Here is a 26,075-nt window from a genome sequence, read left to right as displayed (position 1 = left end):
CATAGTACGACCAGTATCACATGCCAAAGAAAAAGTTGGACTGAGTAGTATAATGCATAGTATAATGTCATGAATGACGTTCAAACTAGTGTGATGTGAAATACTGTTTAGTGTAACCAATTTGCAATGTACAGTAATCATTAAGGTTTTGGGGAACAGTCATGACTTGGTCTGTAGTTTCTCTAACAGTCCATCCTACTGTGGAGGTAAAGCAGTGACCTCCATCATTCTTTGTCATGCAGTGGAAGACTGGGACTGTTTCTCAGAGTGTGTTTGGAATGAATGGGTTGAGTGGATATACAGTATTTTATTGTGTTTGCTTCCCGACACACTCAGTTTTTAATAAAAGACATGTGGTTTTCCATTAATCTGTGGCATGCTGAAGGAAAAAAATCTGTTTCAGATTCAGATTCAGATTCCTCTATTTACCATTGTGTAATACACATAGGAATTTGTTTTGGCAACAACAAGTGTGCATTCAATCAGTCCACTTTTTTCACATATAACATGCCAACAACAACACAAAAACACTGTGCAAGAAATAAATAAATATATGATATAAGGTAAAGTGCCGTAGTGTTCAGTCCAGTAGTGCAACATAGTCACATTATAGTCCTTTTTCTGTATTTGACCTTAGATCATAGTCTACAGATTAGACCATGAAAATGCTTTCTGATGACCATTTCAGAAACCTTCCCTTTCTCCTCTGATATGTGTTATTAGTATTTTCCTGTTCTGTTGCTAGACCAACATCCTTCTACACTGGTCCATATGCATCTGACCAGCAAAAGATGGCTTTCAAGGCTGCTTCCATACTATACATTAATACTGTAATTACAGGGTGTCTAAAAGAATAGGACAGGCCCACAAAGGAGACCTCTGGGGACAGATGGTTCAGCACTGTCTGTGTCAGACCAAAGCACTTTCACACTATAGTTACCTGATAACAGCAGTGTCCCACACTGCTTTGAGAATTTATTTCTTTCTTTTATCTGGGCATTATGTTCTGTTAGTGCTGTGGGACAAGAATATCTACCAGTTAATAAGCAATGACGATAGATCACAAAACCTAAAGACTGTTTGGAGTTACTACAAAATATTCAGTCATTTTGAACTTGTCGTTCAACCTTGTCTTCCTATTCTGACCATATTAGCATGCAAGGTGCACCAAGGTCTCAGGTCCACAACCTTAAAGGTATGGCAGGTAGTCGATGCAAAACACTGAATAATTTATGGGAGGATAAATAAATTCCAGGCATGAGATACAAAATCCAGGTCAGCGGCTGATTGGTTATTAACATGAAGTTGGCCAGGAAACTTTAGGCTGTTAAAAGGGCAAGGGCTGAATAGCTTTATCGGGGAATTAGTATGGGCTTAACAGTGCATACTAAGGGCAAATCAATGGGTGAGAGCCACAAATGTAAGCAGTGGTGGAAATTAAAAGCAAATACTCTGGATAAGTCAATGTAATTTGCGTACCCCTTTCTAGTGTTTTGATGTGGTTAATAACCTTCATGAGTAAAGGTTAAAATTAAATTTATAGGCATAAAAGTAGACCCTTATAAGTTTTTTAAAACCTTTGACTTTAGTTATCTTTAAACCTATTTTATCCTTTTGGCTGGCTTTTAGGTTGCTTGATTCAGTATTTAGATATTTTATATACATTTTATCAGATATGCCCCCTTCCTATACAAACCCATTGTAAATTCAAATCGTCCTTAGTTCTGGTGACACAAACTGCCCTCATAATACACAAGGGGCCGTGTTTTTTTGGTTTTCTTTTTATTACTTTTTTCATTGATTTTTTTATCATTTTGGTGGAAATGTAACGTATTAGGAGGGCAATATGAATCACCAGAACCAGGACGGGTGTTTTTGATGAATCTATCATGGTTGAACAATGTCAGAAGTGGAATCTGTGTGCCCAATCTGTTGCTTTTTACCCACTTTCTTCCTCAAATTAGTGGATATGCCAATTGATTCCTCTCCACACACATTTGTGTGTTCTCAGTGTCACTATTGTTGTATCCTACTGACTCACCTGCCAGTGAGGAGTCCCCCCCGAGAGGAACCTTCATCCTACTCCTACCGCCCCACACTCCTTGCTGACAGGTGCTGCCCCCTCCCCCGAACACAGGTCAATTGCGTTCAGGGACGTGCTGGCCATTGGGAAAAGCGGGACAACTCCCGAACGGCCGGTTCATTCCCGGCCGGTCCAGGCCGCCCATTAGGAAAGAAATCAAAATGAAATGTCGACCTTCGTTCCATTTTGGGGGCTGGGCGGCCAACAAAGTAAATCGTCATTGTCGGGCAAAAACCTTGTATCTCCAAGTTTCTAATTTGTATTTTTTTTCGCAAAGCAAAGCCCTGCTTCATCATACAAGGCCGTCGCACAAAAGTAGTGAAAACAGCAGATCTGCAAGCACACAACGCCTCGCACCGCGAGGCCTTGTGTGCTTGTAGATCGGCTGTTTTCACTAGTTTAAATCATTTTTAAAATGATAAATACAAAACAAACGGTTTTGGACATACAAGGTTTCCACCCGACAACAACGAAATATAACTCATGTAATTGGCCCACTGGCTTGTCACTTGTCATGATCTGAAATGGCAAAGTAGCAGCAGCGCTATAGAGAAAGATCTCTCTCTATAGCGCGCAATAAGGGCCTCTCCAACTATTTTTCCCGGGCTGAATTAGGGGCCCAGCATGTCCCTGATTGCGTTCATACTGATGCTTGACAAAGTCGAATGCACCACGGTAGATTCAAACCCACAATTTCTGCGGTGGTGGGCAGGCAATTTACCACTGCTGGACCAAACAAGTGCAATGCAATGCCCAAGACCGCTGATACGTACGTGTACTACGAATCAACAATTTAAACCTATGGATAGGTTTCAAGTTTATGTTAATAGATATTTCAATGCATTTATTATTGAAATTGGATTGTGTGTCCTAAGAGGTGCCAAGAGAAAATAATTAAATGAAATATAGAAGATTAATAAAAAAGTTTTGTATTTAAACAAATAAACACACCAGGTTGTGGTTTGTCATTTCCCAAAGCAAAGCTATGAAGCCTTTTTACAGTATCCAGTTTTAGGTACATTGTTTCTTCCTTTTCAACTGCTTCAACAAATTGTCAGCAATATCATAATATGGTAATATTATCATAATATCCAATATTAAAGCTGCAACCCATAATGTCCACAGTACCCAGAGTGAAAATAGCATCAACAGACCAAGTAATGTAAATGCAAATATATTTCTCAAAGCAGAAATTACACATACAATGTATCAGTAGCAGAGTATGGAGTAGTATGTCACGGCAGATGTGCCGATTATTTGTATTGTCATACTCTATCATACAGATTAATAAAATAATGTTTAATTAATTAAAATAAATTCCGGATTGGAGCTTTAAAATGCAAATATACACACCGAAATAACATACTGTACTGTGTGGCCCATGTACCACAACTGTGGCCCATGTATATCACAATGAATGTTACATTGCAAAATGATATAGGCAGTAGGCACCTCGAGAGAAGGCTTGACGATAGCGTCCCAGTCAATGGAACCGCTTCACAAAAGACATTTGAACTGGTAAAAGCAGCTGAAGATAATGATGTTCATTTTGCGTGTGTTACAGTAACACCTGCTGTGTGCTAGCATGAAGTTATCTGTCCATGCTGCCACACAGAAACAATTAAATTAAACCCAACCACAATTATCTTCAGCTGTGTTTACACATCAAATGGCTGCTGTGAAAGGGGTCTATATAGAGATCAATAAAAGCTTTTCATTAAGGAGTGTTTCATAGAACATGGAACAGTGAAAATAACTTAAAAGTAAATGTGTTGTCTGTTAACATCTCCAGGATACCGCATATGACTACATAATGTATGTCTTCAAAGATGGCAAACAGATGCTTTAAAGGGGATTTCTCTTTGGGCATCTCCTTGCCATCTGCCTCATCCTAAAGGGTGATATACAAGCCGATCTTCAAGCTCCCGTCATGTCACGGCACAAAGCATTTTGAGCTTGTAGATCTGCTATTTTCGATGCACGACACCAGCCACAACTAAGTATAGCGGGGTTTTAACAACTACATTAACAGTGTGCCCTGTAGCTCTATGCTTAAGCACACTATATGAGCAGTAAAGGGTTTATGAGGCTTGACAAATATCCAACAAAATATTCAAAATGCATAATGATATAACAAATCTGCCTTGACTTGCTGACATTTTTGTTCTTTGTTGTTGTTGCTTCTTGCTTAGTCTTAATAAATAAAATAAAACCGACAATACATCAAACGATGTGTCTTAGTACTTTTCTTGTGTGTCTTATATCGACTGTATAAAATGTTGTGTTAATACTAGTGCCTAGTTGATCCTGTAAGGATCTGTATTATGCAGGCATACAGAAAGAAACACGATTTGAGTAACCGGTGAAGCAGAAAATGTTCCCCCTGTGATAAGCTCTTTGGAATAGTGGAGTGACAGATATCCGCAGCATGGGTCTCCCCTGCAGGCTTCTACAAGGCCCCCCAGTCTGACAACTGGAGCACAGGACCACACTTATCCAATACTGTAGGAAATGGTGCTCTGCAATTACCATATGCTACAATGCATGCAATGGTAAAAATTTAAAATGGGTCACACCATGAAATTAGCACTTTCAAACAAGGTAAATTATAATATTTTAGTTTTATGTTGTGGTTCCTATTGTCCTGGTGACTTGCATGCGCCAGATGCTTAGTCGCAGCAAAGTTTTAAAAGTTTAAACTGTCATCACACCATATTGTGTACATTTTGTCTGGGAGAACTGATTGGAAGTGCTCCCGGTAGCAATAGTTTGAGTAAGTCAGTTGGTAGGTCATTGTTGGTGTAGATTAGGCAGGGGGCTACAATTGTAAAATGACTTGAAGTCGGAAGATGGACAAAATACACACAAAACTAACACATACAAGCAAATAGTTTTCTTTTATGTAATACACAACATCCACTCAAAACTCAGAAATAGTTACAAAATAGTTTGTGACGATGAACTGCACTCAAAACTAGAGTAGAAAAGTAGTAGAAATAGACTGTTTTGTTTCTTTGTACTATGAAAAGGTATTTTACTTTTGATACATTCACTGCCAAGAATATTTAACCAAAATCTCTGTGCTTCCGTGAAACCCTCTTTTGACTGTGCAGTGCACGCAGCGAAAGTCAGGAAGCTGAGAAACTGGCGTTTCTGTAAAAATGTTTTTACTGGAAGCAGATGCATAACCGGATTTTCTATGACATCACATCCCGTTTCCTGTGGGGCTGAGATTTGTATAATAGAGGGAGCTGTCCGCAACCACTTGTTACCATATTTCTTCTAAATTTGTCACAAATGTCTCCTTGGATTCAAAGACAAATTGATTTGATTTTGGGGGTCAAAGGTGAAAATCACTGTGACCTCACATACGTTCAATTCTCATGAACGCAATCTCGGGGACACACCTGGATGGAATTTCATTAAATCAGTCACAAACATCCTCTTGGACTCAAGTATGAGCTGATTAGGATTTGGTGGGCATCGCATCAGGGTGGTGTAGGGGTTATGTCCCTGCCCACCACCGTGGAATACTGGAGTTTGATTCCTTCACGGTGCCTAAGGCTTGGCTAGGCACTGGAACTAACACAATTGTCTATGTTCACGGGTGGAAAGCCTGTTCATTAGGGAGTGGAACAGGAAGGAAAAGCATGTTGCTCCACATGCGTTACACCCTCCTGCTGAAACTCCTCACTGTTGGGTGAAAATGAGCCTGGCAACTCCATGTGTAACTGGCCAGACATGCGGTTGTCTAAGCTATACCCGAAGGCCAACAAGTAGCCATTGGTAGTGACAGGAAATATACATATGTGGGGAAATGGAAATGACTAAATTGGGAGAAAATGGAAAAGGAACTAAAAACAGTTGATCAGAATTTGGTGGTCAAAGGTCAAGTTCACTGGGACATCACAAAACATGCACATCAATAGTGGTACACTTAACATATTTTATTATTCAATGCCTTGATTGCGACCGTCAGGTCGCAGTTACTATCAAAACCTCCACCGGCTGTCTGTCTGTCTGTCTGTCAGTCACGCCACACTTTTCCCCTACTCATATCTCCGCCACAGTTGCCCTTATCCATGCCAACATTTGCACACACACACTTGCCAGCCCTCTTCTAGCGCCACCATGAGGCAGATTCTTGCAAAACACATTTTTGGACACTGCTCCTACAGATTTTGCCCTAAAATCACGCAAATCGCTACACAGTATCTCTACAGTCATGTCAGCAACATGCATCGGTCCCATCTAGCGCCACCATCAGGCCGATTTTTTCAAACACATTTTTGGACACTGCTCCTACAGATTTTGCCCTAAAATCATGCAAAGCGGTACACAGTATGTCTACAGCCATGTCATCAACATGGATCTGTCCCATTTAGCGCCACCTTCAGGCAGATTTTTTCAAACACATTTTTGGACACTGCTCCTACAGATTTTGCCCTAAAATCACGCAAAGCGATACACATGTCTACAGTCATGTCATCAACATGGATCTGTCCCATTTAGCACCAACATCAGGCTGATTTTTACATGCGACCTGGCAGTCGCTTATCTCCCGATTAGGGAGTCTTACTGGTTCTAGTTGTGTGTACACATACACAATTTATTATTCAGGGGCATCTGAGTTTGTAATCCATTCTTGACTGGAACTGGGGGGGTGTCACAATTAATTAAGCACTGTCCAACACATGTTTTTTTTTTTTTTTTTCGCAAGTTACTATGAAAAGCTCCACCGGCTGTGTGTCTGTCAGTCAGTCTGTCATGTCACGTCACGTCACGTCATGTCACACTTTTGCCTATGTCTGCCACCGTTGGCCCTATCTATCAATGCCAAACTTTGCACACACACTCCTTGGATGGCAAATCACTCACAACCTCCGCCCCTGATTTCTCACTTGGCCCTCTTCTAGCGCCACCATCAGGCAGATTTTTGAAAAACTCATTTTTGGACACTGCTCTTACAGATTTTAAAATCACGCAAAGCGGTACACAGTATCTCTAAAGTCATGTCATCAACATGGATCTGTCCGATTTCCCATATTCCCTCCTGATTGGCTACGACTGCCTTCTAAAGTTTGTGTATGCGACGTGGCGGGCGCTTATCTCCCGATTAGTATTACTGCTGTGTAGAAGAGAGGTGGATTTGTTGGCTCAGCCTATTAAGCAAATAGCAAATAGGTACAGTGTACAATAGATATGCAGTCACTACATGGTCAAAAACCTCACTAAATGTTATTTCGGCAGAGGTTCCCAGTGTACGTGAGCATAAAATAAGGATGGCAAATTACAAAATGCAAATTGCAATCTCTACATAATGACAGAATTAAAGAATTCCTCGAAGCCTGCTGCTTTTGTCTCTCACATTCTGTGCAGAGGACATAAACTGTGTACAGATGGAAGCTGCAGTCTGTGGCTGTTAAGGGAGCTTTGCTACAGGCAGTGGAAATAAGAGGCAGCTATTAGATAGTAAAAGAAAAACACATTAACAAAATGTATCTGAGGGAACACCTGACTGAATCATCAGCAGTGTCAAGGTTACTTTGAGTTTGAGCTCTACTTTCTCTGTCTTGTCCAAGATTGGAGAAGGGCAATTCTTGTGGCCTCGATGACTACATGTCCTGAGTTAGTATTAATGGCTACGGAAAGATTTATTGACATTCACATAAACACAGAACATGATGGATACATCTGGATGTAGGTAATCAAAATAACTGGTGAAGTCACAAGATAATCAAAACGTAGTCTAACCACAATTCATAGCAAGTGACCAACATGCTGGTGTAAATTACTTTTGGGGCAAAAACATTTAATTCCATATCAATTTGGGGCCCTACTGCACAGTAAAAGCGTGTTCATTTAACTCAATTAACGAACTAAAGTTATCTTAATTTTGCCGGTCCATTTGATTTAATTTGTAAACTCTCAGAGTTAAATTAACACTCAGGATTTTGCAGTGTGGCTGAACCCCTATGTTGCATAGTGTAAGAACAATTAACAGATGTTCAACATTGATGTGTAATAAAATAAATAACACTAAAATGATCCTTCAACAATGCTTATTCGGGCCAGGGAAGCATTATACAACTCATGCAACTTGCATGCAGCCATCCAACTCTCTGTAGGAAGTGAAGTGGCTATACTGTAAGGCAGGTATCCTATATCCAACATCTGTTTCTCATCATTGACCATTCACCATCGACGTAGTTTCTGTCTATCATTCCCTGTAGAGATTACATAATGAATATACAGTAAACATAATGTATTACATAATGAAAACTAGAAAAAGTGCTCTTCCGAGCACAGGCCTCCGTCAGGTCAGGTAGGTTATTGTGGCCTCCTGCTGGCGCTATAATAGGCCAATGTGACTCTAGGGAGTGTGCATACAAAGTTTTACACAGATCGTGGAGTCATAGGTAAACTAGACCAGGTCAACCTGGTTGTGCCAGACCCCCTGTCTGTCATCATCATTTATGACATCATGCCTTTTGTAGGCATGTCATCATCATGTCATCATCATATATACCCTTTATATAGAAAACCCGGACAGACATTTGCTTATGTAGGCCTACCCATTTCATGGGTCTGGCAAACACAAATCAGCTTGTTATAGTGCCACCATAAGTGGTTGAGTGACCATGATTTGAACATTTTGAAGTGGCATTTCTTCCTTGGCCTAGTGGGAATGTACATGCAAAATGTCACACAAATCGCAAGCTGCATTCATGATTTGCCGCATTTTCTTCAAAACGGCCCAATCAGGATGGAATATGGAAAATCGGACAGATCCATGTTGATTACATGAGTATAGAGATAATGTCTAGTGTCTACAGATGTGCGTGAGTTTTGGACAAAATCTGTAGGAGAACTGTCTGAAAAATAGTTTCGTAAAAATCGGCCTCCAGGTGGCGCTAGAACATGCCCATGTGAAAAATGTGGGCCAGAGGTTCTGAATTGGCATCCAGGGAGTTTGTTTTCCACCGGGTCAATCCATAGTAGAAGTAGAAATATGCAATTCTCTGAAATTGCAAGTCCTTGTCCCTTGTATGCCCATATATGGAGATCCCTGATGTCATCCCATATCTTGGAATGCCCATATATGGACATACTGTGTCATCTATGATGTCTGTCATCTCCATATTTGGGGAAACTTAAAATGTTGCATTTTCCCATTCAAGTCAATGGAGAAAACACATTCACTAATGAATTTAACTAAGTGTATATAACATATATATCTCTTAGCAATATGCAAGCAGAAGAGTCCCGATGGAGCCGGGCAATTTGATATATGGCCCAAGTGCGTGCCACCAAAACTATGGAGGCGTTGTGTGGCAAAATAAAGTTTATCTGACTGGAAAGAAACAAAACTGTGGAGGCATACTGTAGTGTGGCAAAATAAAGTTTATCTGACTGGAAAGAAACAAAACTGTGGAGGCGTAGTGTGGCAAAATAAAGTTTATCTGAAAAGAAAGAAAGAAAGAAAGAAAGAAAGAAAGAAAGAAAGAAAGAAAGAAAGAAACTCGGATGGAAGAAAGTCGGACAAGTACTATATATACATGTACTGTGGTCTGGTTGGATTCTAGGATAAATTAAACAATTAAGTATGAAATTGAGGCCTTTTCATATAACACATTTTACAAAGCCAGACATTCCCTCACATGTACAATGTGAAAAACATGATTTCTCTTACAAGTTGTGGGATCTCAAAAATAAATGTTATTTCTATTATTTGTTGTACACAGTACACAGTACACAGTAATTGGTCATTCCAAAGAAACCATTAAGCACTAAACCATATATATACTGGTTCTGGTTTCTGTAACAATGTGTTTTTCCAGGTGCGGGTTATCAGCCCGCAGCCCAACCCCCAACCTGGAGGGCCAGTGGAATCACTCTTTGTCTGGCATTGGTCTTCGGCATGGGTGACCCTACCCAACATAGCTTTAACTAAGGGTCATGGAGACGTGCAAACCACCCCACCACGATAAGGTGGTGATCCCATCAGGGGTCACACTATAGTACACTACACTATAAGCTCACAAAGTCTCGGAACGCACTGAATGTTCGCCTATTTCGCCTATCATGACATGCCAAGAATATGGACAATATAGGATTCTCGCTTAAGAGAAATTAGCAGAGGGAAAGAAGTTGTTGAACCTAATTGGAATGAAATGTGTGTTCTGCAGTATCTTATTGGAAAATGTGCAGTAAACCAATTTCATATCTTCAATAATTCAAACATCTGAAATATGCCAAGCTCTGCATACTAATCGTTTGACCTCATCGTGTGAATTAAATATACTGTATTCATGCAAACATTGATTAGGTTGGAATTGTATTGGTCAAGACATAACTGCACTATGATGTAATATTTTTGTAAAGTTGAAAAATGAATGATATTATATGTTTCCAGGAAATTAAGTTGTGGCTGAATGCTGAGATTGGAGCTCCATTATAAAGTTGAAACATTATAAGCCATTATAAGTAACTATTTTGAGAACTCTGCTCTTTGACTTCATAATTTATTGCAATAACTGTTTCCATGGTTTCTGTTAACATGTGTTAACTGTAGCAATAATACCTCAACCTATTTCCTTCTAAAGGCAAATAATTTGTGTTCATAATTGGAAAACTCAAAATATGAATGCTCTATCTACGCCGGCATTAACATACCACCTGTTTTTCTACACCACAGTATCTAGGGGCCGAGCCATCTAGACTAGAAGAAGGTGTGTGTGTGTCTGTCTGTCTGTCTGTCTGTCTGTCTGTCTGTCTGTCTGTCTGTCTGTCTGTCTGTCTGTCTGTCTGTCTGTCTGTCTGTCTGTCTGTCTGTCTGTCTGGCTGGCTGGCTGGCTGGCTGGCTGTCTGTCTGTCTGTCAGGGGCTAATCTCGCAAACCACAGGAGCAATCAGTGCCAGATTTCTTGTAAACACTGCCAGCAGTCTAAGTTGTGCCTACTAGCATATGCTAGTGAAATACTAAAACTGAAATGTTATAATTCCATATTTGGAAGTAATATAACGTCCCAGCGATATTATATCACATTGTCAATCTGACATGGTCCACATGGAAACATGCCGCTAGTCCCCGCCTTCTTTTTGTAATGCAATGTCATCATAGAAAATGCATGTCTTAGCTTAGTCTTTGCTCAATTCTTTGTCTTTTCTCTCCTAAATAAAGATGTTTATTTTGATTTGTTTTGTAAAGCAACGTGGGTACTATGAAAAGCACTATGATGTATTATTATCATTATTACCAGTAAGACTCTCTAATCGGGAGATAAGCGACCGTCAGGTGGCATGTATGTTGTCTGCAAAAAGGACTCGCCGGTGGAGCTTTCCATAGTAACTTGCGACCTGACGGTCGCAATTATGTCCCTACATTATCAAATACTATGTGGACTATGTCAGTTTTCAAGTTAGTCATACACAGCAAAAACAAAAAGGATTGTTATGGGTCAACTCGAAAGTAACTCTTTAGTTCTTACTTTTCTTTATAGAAACAAATGAGTTACAACACCCATGTACAGTACAGTACTGTATACTGCCTCACAGTACAAAGCCTGCTGCAAGTATGGATCTACTTGAAAAGTGACTGTCGGCAGCTTTCCACAGTGAGTCCATATGGTCCCTGTATTTATGGGGTGATGAGTCCCTGCTCCTATAGGCTCAGGCCAGTCATTATCTGGGGGGTGCTACACTACCAGTAGTTAAGGGCACTTGATACACCCAGGATACCCACACTCCATCAGCACTAGGGGATCCGATGTGTAATCATCTCTGAGCTCACACAGGCGGTGGGCATCCAGTCTGACCAGGAGCATCATTTGAGGTCCCAAGGGGTGCTAATTGCCACCTCCTAGCTTTAACATTTAACCTCTAATTCAGGCATTTTCTTTCGCCACCTCTGAATGTTTTTTTTTGCCAATTGGAGCTCAGTGCATCTCAATCCACGCCGTCCATCTAAATGTGACATGTATGTTACAGACACTTATTTTCCTGACTGGAAAACATATATTCCCTATTTTGGGTCTATCCATATTATAATCAGATGATCAGAGAGGTTTTATCAAAACTGAACAGTAAACCACCTGGGACCCGATTTTTGCAAATCAGATTTGATCCACATTCCTAGGTGGTTTGAGATGTGAATTCTAAAGATGTTTCTCAGTCTGGACACTCGCACACTGAGGCCTGACTTATGAGTATGAATTAAGCATTACTCACACTTACCGGTATGTCATTACATCGTTACAGCAACCAAAGTAAATAGCTCTGAAAACGCAACTCCGATCTGATCACTTGCAAATAGCAGTGTGGACAGTCAGTCCTAAAGATTAGATTTGAGAAGCAAATCGGATTTGCCTGCAGTCGGAACGAAGCCTAGCTTAGGGTGCTGAAAACTCTCCTTCTAAGCTTTGGGGTTTAGGTGTATATCACTTTTCAGCAACACAATGCAAAATAGAAGGCTACATCTCTCCATGGTGCTTTCTTACAGTTACTGCACATAGCTAAGCCAAAGACTGTGTTATCACCCATAATGTAGAAAGTTATAACATATTGTATGTGGTTCATCATTTATAATGAAAAACAGCCAGTATGCAGTGTTGCCACGTGTGCTTTCTATCACCAATTTAAATGGGAATTTCTCATTTCATAAACCGAGTCAGTCATAACAAGTATGGAACTAAAATAAGCATGAGGTAGAGGTATTGATGTTCAAACCTGTTTGTACTGCAAATGTGTTAGGTAATGTGTGTTAGTCACCAAAACTCAATAGATTTGGTACAAATAACACTTAACACAGGTTTGTTTACTCAATTTAGTGATTGCTGTATAATTAAATTATTAATCTTATTGATACTAAGTAAAAGTTAGCAAAAACATTGTGTGCACCTTACTTATTTTTTTATATTTATTGGTATATTTTCACAATAACACATAAATGTGTTTTTTATTGTAAGTGTAATTATTACCCGTACAAATACATTTTAACATGAATAAATACAATTTCTGACAATTTTCTGCGTTCCAAAATAACCTTGAGTGCTAGAACCCTGCAATTCATTTATCAGCCAAGAAAGACTACCAAAATGAATGTTAGACAGTATGACAGTTCACAATTTGCCTGCTGTTATAATTATAATAACCTTATAATTTTGGATTAGAGGGGACCAAAGATAATGAATTGATATGATCAGAATCCAGAAGAGTATAGATCCACCAGTTTTCAAAGAAATAACCTAATAATCACAGAGGAAGCACGATCATCTATCTTTGCCAACTGTTTGTTTTATAATAAATGTATGAACAATGAACATTTGTATGCACAAGTCCCAAACTAATCACACTTTCTCATTTACATTTTATTTCCCCAGAGGTTAAATGTGTGCAGAAACCCGTATTTACAATTGTTTCTCTCCATCTGAAAAGCATGGGGTGGTTTGCAACTTGAGATGTGTTACTCTACCTTGTTCCAAGGATATGTCTATTGAACCACTTTAACCATTATGTTATGCTTTAGCTATTAAGAAATAGAAGATATACAAGCTCACCGTGCCGTGCTGTGAGATATGCTATTTTTGAAAAATCATGGAAATTTGGTGCAAGACTATGAACATTTTGACCCGATTCTATAAATGTCTTCTAAATCCTTCTTCTAAATCAGTGTTTCTCAAAACTTTTGTTGTCAAGGACCACCCAAATTACATGTATTTGGCCACGGACCCCCATCTCAAAATATGTTGTTCCAGGGACCCCCAGAAGCAGAGATTTGAGATGCAAATGTTTGCTTTGAAAAAAATATATTCAAAGATTTGCAAAAAATGTCGCAGCGTGATATTCAGTGCCGTGCTGTGAGCTTGTAAATCTGCTATTTTTCAATAGCTAAAGTATAAAATAATTCCAGGTCTTAATGTGTTCAATCAGAAAGCCAGCCAGCTATTGATGAACTTAAGTGCATGTCCAAGACTCTCTTAAAAGCTGATGCTCATTTTTATACTACAGTATCAGCATAAAAGTATTTTACAGTTCTTTATCCTTTTATGCATGATGAAATGCCTGATGTATCTAACATCACACTATAACTCTCTCTCTCTCTCTCTCTCTCTCTCTCTCTCTCTCTCTCTCTCTCTCTCTCTCTCTCTCTCTCTCTCTCTCTCTCTCTCTCTCTTCTCTCTCTCTCTCTCTCCCCTGCATTCGGCTTCGTACAATTTGTGTGCCTTCCTCCTGCACGCCTCCTCTTCCTTTCTCCTTCTTGCTCTCAGCTTGGCTGCTTAGGGCCTTTTTTTCAGCAAAACATGCTCTCTGCCTCTGGGCACTGGCATCTCCTGCATCGGTATGCAGCTCTCGTTCAGAGTGCTGATCCCTCTTTATGAGGACAAGGAGTTTCAATGCTTTTACCCCCTCCCACCTTCACTTGCAAATATGCCTGCATTCACTTTCTACAGCCCAGCTTTACAGGCCAGTGGGAACCTTTTAAAAAAAGGTTAATAAAAGGTTAATAAAAGAGTATAAACATGCATCAACTTAAGTTCTGCCCTTTCCCCCCTAACGTTAACAATTTTGCTGCCATTTTAAACATAGCTGTAGTAAGCAGCTGCCAAATTGTCCTTACCTTTTAACGTGGGCACGTGCACGCATAGTGCATGATCTGTGCGCGACTCATGTAGTAGACCGGTAGACAAGATGACAGCTTTCGAATAAAAAATAATCCATTGGAATAGACAAATCCGTTGCCAGGCAGTTACCCCTGCTGTATCCGCCAGTGTTACATAAGAAAACATTGGAAACGGCCAGTTGTGCGCTATGGTAACACGTGGACACGTTCGCGCACATAGCAGACGATATGTGCGCGGATCATATGCCAGGCGGGCACAAGAATCAAACGGCTATCAAATAGAAAAAAAACGTGTGAAAAAAGACAATGAAATGACCGTGCTGCTTCTTCCTCTGTTTACAATGTAAACAGATGGGACAGAAGCTACGATTGGGCCTTGGACAGGATACGGAAACCTAGATCCGGTCAGAACCGGAAATACGGCAGGATACAGTTAGGAGGCGGGCCTAAGACTCAGAAACGGCTATATACAGCGATCATACTTTTAATTGTTTTATAATGATTAAAGCTAATTAAATTTCCGGGAACGACGGGCATCGCAGCGTGGTACAGCGGGAAATCAACGGTTTCGACGGGGATCGCGGGAAATGAGTTAAGTTCTCTGGATGCATAGCTTGTCAAAGCTGCCTTTTTTTTACTGTAAAGTTTCTGCCTTATGTGTTTTATTTTTAGCACAGTATGTCTAATCATGCACATATACCTGCTGCCATGTGGACCAACCAATGTGTTACCACTTTAGCACCTTCTGCTTAACTATTTGTACATATTGTATCGTCTGGTCTTATACTGCGTATATAAAGTATGTGTATATGTAGATAGAGATCCTTTTTTCTCTCTCTCTCTTTCAATTTTATTACATACACACAAATTAAACAATATAAAAAAAAATAACAAAATCATAGATAGAGGCTGACTCTCCAGTGTTTAAGCAGCCTGCATTGAGAACCGGAGACAGCTCTTCCCAGGATTGACTATATCCTCAATGATAGTATTCCGGGACTTATCCAGGCGAGACATGAATCCATAGTGCCTTAAGAGAGGATTCCACACGTTACAAACAAGTGACTGACACTATGCCATCTAGGGACCTTAAGTAGTATCCTCAGGGCATCATTTTAGGCCACTCTAAGCCACCTACGCACGCATACTACCTTCCTTGTACAGTATGTGCACCAAAAGAATGCTGTATGTATACACAGGAGTGCAGAATGCTTTGAAAGTGCACACTTGACAGGACCTGAACACATGCGCTGTAATAATGCTTATTTAATGTTAGATGTTTTCCTCTCCCTTCTCTCCCTGTCCCTCCCCTTCCCTTCCTTTTTTATTGTTTTCTTGAAAACAACAAAATGATGGAGCTTATGCAAAAATGAAATTCACCCACTTCTTAACAGCTGTAAATCAGTGACTTGACAATAAAGTTGTCCACTGTACAGTCTGTAGTCTGTACATTGGAAGCATTGAAATGCTTCAAGGCTGTAAAGTGGATATCCATGTCCCCCCACTTCCGTTTCGTCTTTGCAGTCGGTAAAATTTGTCTTACTGTAAATCAAATTAGTCTGATGTTACAGCAATGGAAATCTAAAAATATATTTTAAATACAAATGACAAACTTTTTCTTTGCAGTGCCGTAGTTACAGTACAAACTAGTGAAAATAGCCGATCTTAAACTGGACAAATACACTTTATACAGTAGTATTAATAAAAACAAAAATAACAAGAATTGACAATTGTCAATATTAAGCTGTGTTCACTTGCCGTTTTCTTTTAGCATAACAAAGAATAATACATTCGGCTACACACCAATGTACTTGACTGTTTAGCATTTCTGTCTAATAAATTATTCAGCTATAATCGCGACCCACCTGGGTCAAACATTTTGTACTTTTACTTGTAACTAAATGTTTTATTTTTTATTTTTTATTCCAGACATTTTGAATTCCGGACTTCTATATTCTATAGCTAAAACTGATTATTTAGGCATTAAAACTATTTATTTTACATTAAGAAAAAGTTTTTTTTGAAAAAAACAAAATTGAAAAAAAAAAGTTTGAAAAAAAAATTTTTTTTAGGGGGGGCCCTTTTTTAGGGGGGGGGGGGGGCTCGCGGGGGTTAATCCGTCCCTGGGCTTGGCTGACACAAACACACTATGTTGTCAATTCACCATACAGTAAAGGAGGGGAGCGCACTTTTTATGATCTATATACCAGTTTGCTTGTTTCTCTCGCATAAATCTGGCAACACTCTTCTTTCCACTGTCCACACAGTGTTTTGTTTTATATACCAGTTTGCTTGTTTCTCTCCCATAAGTCTGGCAACACGCTTCCTTCCTCCTCTCTCCACACTGTCCACAGTTTGGCTAATGGCTAATGCTAGCTCCGGTAGAACTGGTCGTTTTAAACTCTATTGAGGGAATTAAAAATGCTATCCTTAGATCGCCAACAAGTGCTGTCCCTATAATCCCATGGACATTGTTTGGAATTGGAATTATCTTTGTTGTTCTCTTCAGCAACGTTACGTGAGTTATCACGCACACACACACACACACACACACACACACACACAGGCACGCAGCCACGCACACACACACACACACACACTCCACTGGCCTGGCCTCAGTGTGAAGGAATGGTGCTCCCTTCTGGACAAAATATTTCATTACACCAGTCCTTTTTTTCCATAGTCTGGAGGAGCGGTAAACTCCCCTGCCATTGGCCCTAATGCAGTTCTTTCCCCCCATCGTCTGGAGGGCCGCTCCCAATCATGAAACTAGCTCGGTTACCATGTGACATGGACAGCCAATGGGCAAATAGGTCGCCTGTAGGTCTCGCGTAGAAATCATCTGATTATAAAAGCTGTGTTTACACACAGCTTAAAAACAAAACATGCATCCTGTCCGCCATACTATCATTATGGCTACTGCACTACTCAAACAACGGCATAACCAGAGGGGCATGCATTCCCAACGGGCATCGTTTCCAACAGACATCGCCCTAGTATTTATATAGCCCACAGACTGGTAAAAAGCCTTGTTTATGTCAGCACTCAGCTGGCTGTTAGCGGCTATTTGTTATTTTACTGAATTACATTTTGTGATGTACAGAAGCATATCAATTGAAGCAATAATTTGTAAAACAGAGGAACTGATAGGCTACCTACCATACATTTCTTTTGATCTATTTGTTATGAAGCTTGAATGCATATGACTTATTCAGCCAGCCATTGACACTATACTTGATACTATGTACCGTACTTTGAACGTCAGTAGCTGTTGAGTTAGTGTAGTACCCGTCATTTGCAAACAACGCCTGTTACTTTTTACAATCGGCACTGCACTCCCTTGGGGTGTCAGCAATGCTCACACTGAATATGAAGGCGATTGCGAGATATGCGAAGGGCACTCTATACACTCAGTCACTCTTTGTGGAATTTATAGAGATAGAGCATTTAATTGTGGCCTGGTGTTTCAGTGTGGCTTCATTGTTCAGTAATATTAATCTTTGCAATGGATGAGGAAATCTTTATTATCAGCCTATTTCCGATGCAAATTAAATCATGAACAATCATTATGTAATAGTAATTTACAGTAAATGTCCTAACAATAATGTTTAGCATGGCAGTAACAGTATGTGCAGTTGACCTGGAATCTATACAATTTACAATTGCAAGAGATGTGCTGTGTGCTTTAGACCATCTACTATAATGATTGATTTTGTAATGATGATGGACACTTACCAATATACACAAGAAAACACATGTATTAATAATAAAACGTGCCCCTTATCCCAGAGTTTCATTAAGGCCACACACGTTGGTTTCTTCATATAGTGGCATATTTATCACATTATCAATTATGTCCGGGTGTTTGGCTGCAGTCTAATACCTTAGGTAGTCTATCACACTCTTTTTTGGAACCTAGCCATATAAACACGGCAGAGGAAGTAAAGGACATCTGTTATGGATACCTCAATAAGCCTTTCAATATTTCATAGTTAACATTCTGGACTATACATCTCACTTGCATACATAAACACATTGGATGGGGGGATTTGCCAGAGAGAGGATTATTTTCACTGAGGATATTGATCCCTTTCTGTGATATGATCCTAACAGCCTTTGAATAGAAAAACAGAAAACAAACATGACTTCCAGGTGATACAAGATCCACTATGAAAGACCTACGAAAACTGATTACACGCCAACTGGGTGACAGAATAATATATGGGTGTCATTTCTGAACAAAAATATTAACTTTGTTCGTAGAGACTGCTGCAGGATGGGAGAAGGAGAGATGATCACACAGACTAAATGAGATTCAGAGGCTCATCCATAGCCGGGCACAAAGCCCACTTCAACAGGGATGAGGGCCAAGAAAGATTGGTAAAGGTCAGCACTGCAAACGGGTATAAAATGAAGTATAGCCTTCATTCTGGGAAAAACACTGAGATATAGAGAACGTACCTAACTCAAAAGAAAAAGCTCTCAACTCTCTACAACAAAAAAGAGCATAATATATTGAAACTAATTTTTTTTAATCAAAAAGGCAAAATATTTAAAATGTATAATTTTACAGCTTTATAATTGTATTATATTATGTGGTCGATATAACTCAATACAAGTATTCCACTTAGATAAATATGATTGCAATTATTGAAGCCTGACCATTAAAGGGACTACACCATGAATTTCACATTTTCATTTTTTTTCTTGTTTTTTGGTCTTCCCAGTCTCTTCCAGCCGAAAAAAAAACCCTCTATTCATTAACTCTAAGCCTTGCCTTTCATTTCAGTGATTTTCCGAACGGGCGTGTCTGAATGGAACTCTTTTGAAATCGGCCCCATGCTATGTCACAGGGGGCTCATTTCCTATTGGTCCCCCTCGAGAAGGGGGCGGTACTTTTTGGGAGGCTATATTCTATTGAGACTATATATATGAGGTGGAACCATGAGGTAAAGTGGTACTGAAATTGGAACGATACAGAGATGATTACGATTGACTCGACATGGTTCTCATCGTGGTTCTCTAATGTTCTCTGTATCGTTCCAATTTTAGCCCAAAGACAGCGCCCCGTTGCCAACAAAGGGCATTTTGGTATTGCATCTGAAATGGCTTGGAATTAGAGACAGACAGAACTCAATATCCGAGTGCGTGTTTAGGCTAAAACCTGTATAAAACCGTATTATGGACCAATATTTATATAAAATATATATTTTGAAAAGCATGGTGTGGCAACTTTAAGAGTGCTTATATGCATACTGTACATGACTCACATTCTGATACAAACAATGTATACATTTTATAAGACCTCCCTATGGGTTTTGAACAAATGATACCCTAGGCCTAGACTCAATGCTTACAATGCATAAACACAATTTATTTACATTATTAATAATAATCTGCTTCCATCAGGAGCAGTGACTCCAGATTGAAGCACTTTGAGTTCCTTCAGTCCCAGCTCTGTACATGTGTTATTTACTGCTAGAGAGAAAGGCCTGGGTCGATAATTTTGTTTTGATCTCAATTTCTTTCTATTCACGGTAATTAATGGCAGCATGCTACAAGCGCAGCTAGGTCCCTTGATTGTAATTGAGAAAGAATTGTTGGTGCCAATATTCTTGGGTAAATCCAACTGTTAATTAATGTACAATAATAAGTCAAATAGTACCATCACTACCATGTTTCCCCAAAAGTTGGAGGTAAGGAAGGCAAGATTCTCGTTAATTGGCAGAACCTAAGATATTTTTTTATATCACTTCTGATCTGTCTGCAGCGTGTAAATATTCAGTCCGTCAATCATCTCTTCAAACATTACACAAATATCACCTCCAGGTATTTAAGGAAATCACAACTTTGGCTCTTTGGGGAAGAGGTCCTCAAGTTTACAAATATGGGATGAACAGGCAGAAGTCTGAAATATTCATGTGATTTCTGTCTCTGGGTGGATTTTCTCTTTCAGTATCCTTTTCAATATCCTAAGTGAGCTGCAAGCACTTTGAGGGGATGTTCTCTAGACAGGTTACTTGAAGATCAGACAGCACTTAACCTTCAATCAAACATTGATCAAAAAAAGTCCTGGAAATTTCTCTTAACATTCAATCAAACATGGATCAAAATAAGTCCTGGCAATTTAATTGCCCGTATAATCCATGAAGCGCATAGCTAAACCTACCTATTTGGTGGCGGAAAGGAGCCTTGAACTGCCTTGATAAAGAGCACAGTGAAGGGAGGCTGACTGAAAGGAAAACTCTGGAAAGCAACTAATCTTTTACTCTGCTCACCATTCTGAGCACATTTGCCTCTGATTTTGACTTATCCTACTGTATACATCTGTCAACGTAGAGTAAGCAGGGCAGCTGGAGCTCTTTTGGGGTACACTTGTTCCCTTTACTGGATTATTCATATGCAGTGGTAGTACACAGTGTAGCTCTGTGGCCAGCACTCAGCAGCTTAGAGACATTCTGCAGGGATAAGCTAACTCTCAGCAGTGAGGAGTGGGTATCACTGAATGTAAAGCACCTTCCTCTGTCATACCTTGCGTTCCAACTGCCGATTATTCCAGGAGCCTGATTATTCTAGCCCACAGGAGATGCAGATGCACCCATGCATTTCTTAAAGGCTCCCTGTGTCTCAAGTCTCAATTTTTAAGTTATCGGTTCTCTCGGGTCCAGTATGTATTTCATTCAAGCGTTTTTTTTAACTCAATCCGATTTACTCAACACATCAACAGCCAGGTATTAATTCATTCATTAATCTGCCTCTGCCAGGGGTTTTCAGAGTTTTTACCCTATTTTCACCGGCAACAGGAACGGAACGCACCATGTGGCCACTATTTTTTTGAAAAGAAATCAAAATAGATTTGTATCCGGGATGATGTGTTCCTTAGTTAGGGTCTTTAGAAAAAAGCTTGTTTTGACCAAAAACGCAATCTGGGAAAAGAAATAGGAGACAAATATCATCATATCATACATTGGCTTAGAGTGCCCTCTAGCTTAATCACTGATAACCCTGAAATTTGTCTTTAGTTTTCTTTTTGCTGAGAACCATTGGATTTTAAAAGACTATTAAGACGTCATTGGCGGTGAATGGTTAAATGACACAATTACATTTACTGCTGTATCACTGGAATGGAAAAGGCAATCCTACATAATGTCAATTATTCATCTTGAGTTAGAGACTTTCATTTATCTCAAACACGCATTTATGTCAAACACACACCTACGCCCCCTGTAAAGCTACTGCAAGTGCCACCTGCTGTTTCAATTTGTTAAAATGTCTGAATGATGAGTCAAAATTACTTTGTTAATTTAAACCATTAAAACCAGGAAAGCATCCCGTGCTCGTTTTAGAGTCTGATCACCTCCCTCTTATTTTCCTAATTCACAAATAATCACCTCTCTGCTCTAAGTAGACTATACTATAAACTGGCCTGACCTAAACTGACCCAATGGCTCAGTCCAACAGGGGTAGGGGTGAGGATGAGGGGGGCTGGTATGCAGAACCTCTGCAGAGTCATGGCCAATGAAGTTCCCACACTCACAACCACCAATCTACAACATGTGCTGATGTCACAACATACGGTATGAAGAATCTTGAACCAGCTTAGCTCACGTATAAAAACATTTTCAAGTTGACACTCAGTTCACACAGCAAATTCTCATTCTAAACAATATGCTTTCTCTGGTTTAAAATCCTCTAGCAGACCTTGTACTGAACTGTAGTTTCCTGTGCTTTTTTTGCAAACTGCTAATTAAGTATTCAATCAATCAAACCAGCCTAAACTTAAGGGTTGAGAGGCATAGCCATGCCATTCTATATCTTCGATGTCATTGCAGGTTCTTAAAACATTGTGATTTGGTAGCCTATAGCCTAGATAGCCAATATGAGGAAAAGGTTGCCACATATCGTTTCATTGAAAGATAAGCCTACGAATGTGCAGCTAGATGCATTATACCCTGCCCTTATACAGTGTATATGGTTTTGAGTAGGCTATGTATGTTGTAACCCAGTAGTCTCAATCTTTTTATGTATCAGGGCCCATTGATATGGCAGTGTTCAGTGGTCAGATGGGTGGGCCATGTGCATTTTCAGAGCCGGCTTTATTATCACTTATTTTCTTGACTTTTTATTTTTCAAATATTAATACATAAAATCTGAGTTTTGTGCCAAATATTTGGGGGCACGATTGAATGTCCTTATTGCCCATGCACCAGTTGGCCCCAGTCCACAGGTTGAGAACCAACAGGCTATATAATCCCTACTCTAGGCTATTTAAACAGTTAACACAGATGACGAGTTGGAGGAGGCTTTTGGATTCTTTCACAGGCATCCGTTGCGCACAGGCAGCCTACAGGGCGGTGGCTGCGCATGGATGTCCACGCGCGGGACGGTCCGTGGGGAGTTAAGGGAGTTGTCATACAATGACAGTGATGTCTGCAGAGTCAGGGTGGTCGCATAGACGCACATAGTCTAGGGCAGGCTCTCACACAAAAACTACTTTGCAAGAGTGACTACACAACAACTCAATTGGACACCAAACGTGACAGGTCTACCATAGCCAGCAATTAGGAAGAATTTCAACTAGCCCATGCAATATTGCTGATATACATATAGGGTCTATATATATATATATATATATATATATATATGCTACTTATTTTAATCATATAATGCGTCGGACAGCATGCTTGCAGAAAAGGCAATGACGCGTCAAAACTATAAAAGCTTAATGATTGCTCCGTTTAGTCACATTATGCCAGTTTTACTAGGCTACTAAAATAATTGGTACAAATGGACAACAATGCAAGGTGGGGAAAAGAGAAAAAAAATAACAATAAGGCTGTATGGCAAGCTAGATGTAGCTCCTGTCACTGTCAGTGTGACTTGAGAGGGTAGCGCGTAGCGGTATAGCAGCATCCAAGTTATTGCCCATGTAAAACTTGTCCAGCCGCATTGTGCTTTTAGGTCATTTGATTTCACCACTCATTCCCAAGCATTCCCACACAGGCACACAACAGACTGTAACATACTAAAATGGTCCATCCCCACTGTTAAATAAATGCGCAAACCCACATTTGAACAAATAAAGCATTTGTATTCAATTGTTAAACTCACGTGCGTAATGCCTAAAATCTCAGGCAGCGTCACACCACGCCCGACCGTGTAGGCTACAGCAATATTCAGTTGCTCACCTTTAAAGATGCTGGAACAGAGGCTATAAAGGAGGAGGACCAAGTGCTGCTTGAGAATCATATTCTTCTGCTTTCCTGGACAAATGATGCAGGCACTCCACACACGCTTTTCTTCTTTTTCTCGACGGACTGGGTTTATCCAGGTATGCGTGCAGTTTCGAACTGAGCGGAGTTACATTAAGCACCTTGGCAAGAATGAACTCTGATTTCCAGTCAAGTCCCGATCTGTTTGCGTAGATCCGGGGGCAGTGGCGCCGTTATTGTGAAACAGGACGGCAGAGATGCTCGTCGACAAAGTGCAGCCTCTGCCTCCCTTTATTGCCTTTCTGTTTCACTCGCTGCAGAGAGCAGAGTCCCGCCCACGGCTTTTGACTAATGAAGACGCCAATGAAAACACCTAGAAATAGTTCTGAGCTATAGGAAACAGTCAAAACAATTACCCTTTTAAATACAGATTGTGTTAGAATAAATGGTAAATCTTTGTGAAACTGATTCATTGACTGGATTTGGCTACAGCATGATTTGTGCATAGAATAGACTATTAATATAGACTAAGTTTTCCTGAAGGGAATGGGATGATTACAAACAATAAGGGAAGGGTAGAAGATGCTCGTAGCCAGGGACGTGCAGAGAATGTTAGAGAGGCATGGGCTGAAATGTCTAAAAGGGCCTTTTGGTGGAAATATCGAAAATAGCAGACATCCAAGCTCACAACGCGTTGTCCTGCGACGCGTAACACGCGTTGTGAGCTTGGAGGTTGGCTATTTTCAGTGCTTGATACCACACTGAACTAAGCATAATCAAGTCAATACTGTGGCGTAACGGCGGGGTTCGCTCATTGTTCCGCCGGTCCGTTGTTCCGAGTAGGAACTCACCAGTGTCGGCAGGTCAGTTACTCGCCCCCGTCGGCAGGTTAGCTACTCACCCGCGTTATGGTTACTGAGGTGAGGTTAGGGTTAGGGTTAGGTTTAGGCATAGTTTTACTGAGGTTAGGGTTAGGGTTAAGGTTAGGTTAGGTTTAGTTCGTCTGCATACCGGCCCGTCGGCATATTGACGCGGACTCGTAACGGCATGGATTTCTATTCTACACAGAGAAGGCAATTCTTTCAACATAAGATGCTGCATTCAAGTTGAGGAGAGTTTGGACGAGGCAATTTGTGCTGCCTTCAGCACACGGAAAGGGGTCATTTTAATTTCTTTCACAATAGTAAAAATCAAACCTCGGTTCGAAGTGAAGCGGTGAACTTTTATTCTGTGTGTTCTAGAGCTATGAACCCTGTATACATTCGGTTCGAAGTGAAGCGGTATGTGTTCTAGAGCTTCAGAATTCTGAATTCTGAATGAATGAATGATTTTATCTGGAGGGCCGAATTGTCATGTAAAGCTTGACCAATCATCAGACGGACCGGGACGGATACTACACACATATTCTGGACGTACGGGACAGATAAAACCTGTTCATTCTGGACTGAAATGACCATATATGGACGTGGGGGACACACATGGGACACACATTTACGGACAGATAAAACATGTTCATTCTGGACTGAAATGACCATATATGGACGTGGGACACACACATGGGACACACAAAGCCACTTCTTGGAAGCGGCTTTCACCGCTTCAAAAACTGGTCTGGAGAGGGCACTTTTTACTCAAGCCCCCTTTGATGTCTATGTGTGCATCTGCTCATAGCCAATAGTTTGAGGGAGATACTATGATTCACACTCTGTTTCCCAGAGTGTGAACCAGTGGTTACATCAGGACGGTGTTGGTGTCTAAGGCCAGTAATCACTGTGCAGTCTAAAGGGCTGCTGGACATCAGACTTCCTTCCAAGCAGGGACGTGCATGGGCCCCTGATTCAGCCCGGGAAAAAGAGTTGGAGAGGCCCTCATTGCACGCTATAGAGAGAGATCTCTCTCTATAGCGCTGCTGCTACTCAAAGATTTGCCATTTCAGATCATGTACATGAGTTATATTTCGTCGTTGTCGGGTGGAAACCTTGTATGTCCAAAACCATTTTAAAAATGATTTAAACTAGTGAAAACAGCCGATCTACAAGCACACAACGCGTTGTGTGCTTGTAGATCTGCTGTTTTCACTACCTTTGTGCGACAGCCTTGTATGATGAAGCAGGGCTTTGCTTTGCGAAAAAATGTACAAATTTTAAACTTGGAGATAC

The 26,075-nt window shown here is 40.3% G+C and overlaps 1 protein-coding gene across 1 annotated transcript in view; it reads right to left on the bottom strand.

Moving 5' to 3' along the window:
• Nucleotides 1–23,953, bottom strand: part of cadm2b (cell adhesion molecule 2b) — a gene marked incomplete at both ends in the record, with an annotated part of 202,725 nt that extends 178,772 nt beyond the window's left edge. Inside the window, one exon of the mRNA XM_080730898.1 lies at nucleotides 23,893–23,953. Within this exon, the coding sequence (XP_080587024.1) occupies nucleotides 23,893–23,953 (61 nt within the window). The remainder of the gene's footprint in view (nucleotides 1–23,892) is intronic.
• Nucleotides 23,954–26,075: the final 2,122 nt, after the last annotated feature.

Source organism: Nannobrachium achirus (genome assembly GCF_963921795.1).
Source record: "Nannobrachium achirus genome assembly, chromosome: 8".
NCBI lineage: Eukaryota > Metazoa > Chordata > Actinopteri > Myctophiformes > Myctophidae > Nannobrachium > Nannobrachium achirus.
Note: the sequence above shows the minus strand (reverse complement) of the source record. Positions and strands in the feature narration are given on the sequence as shown.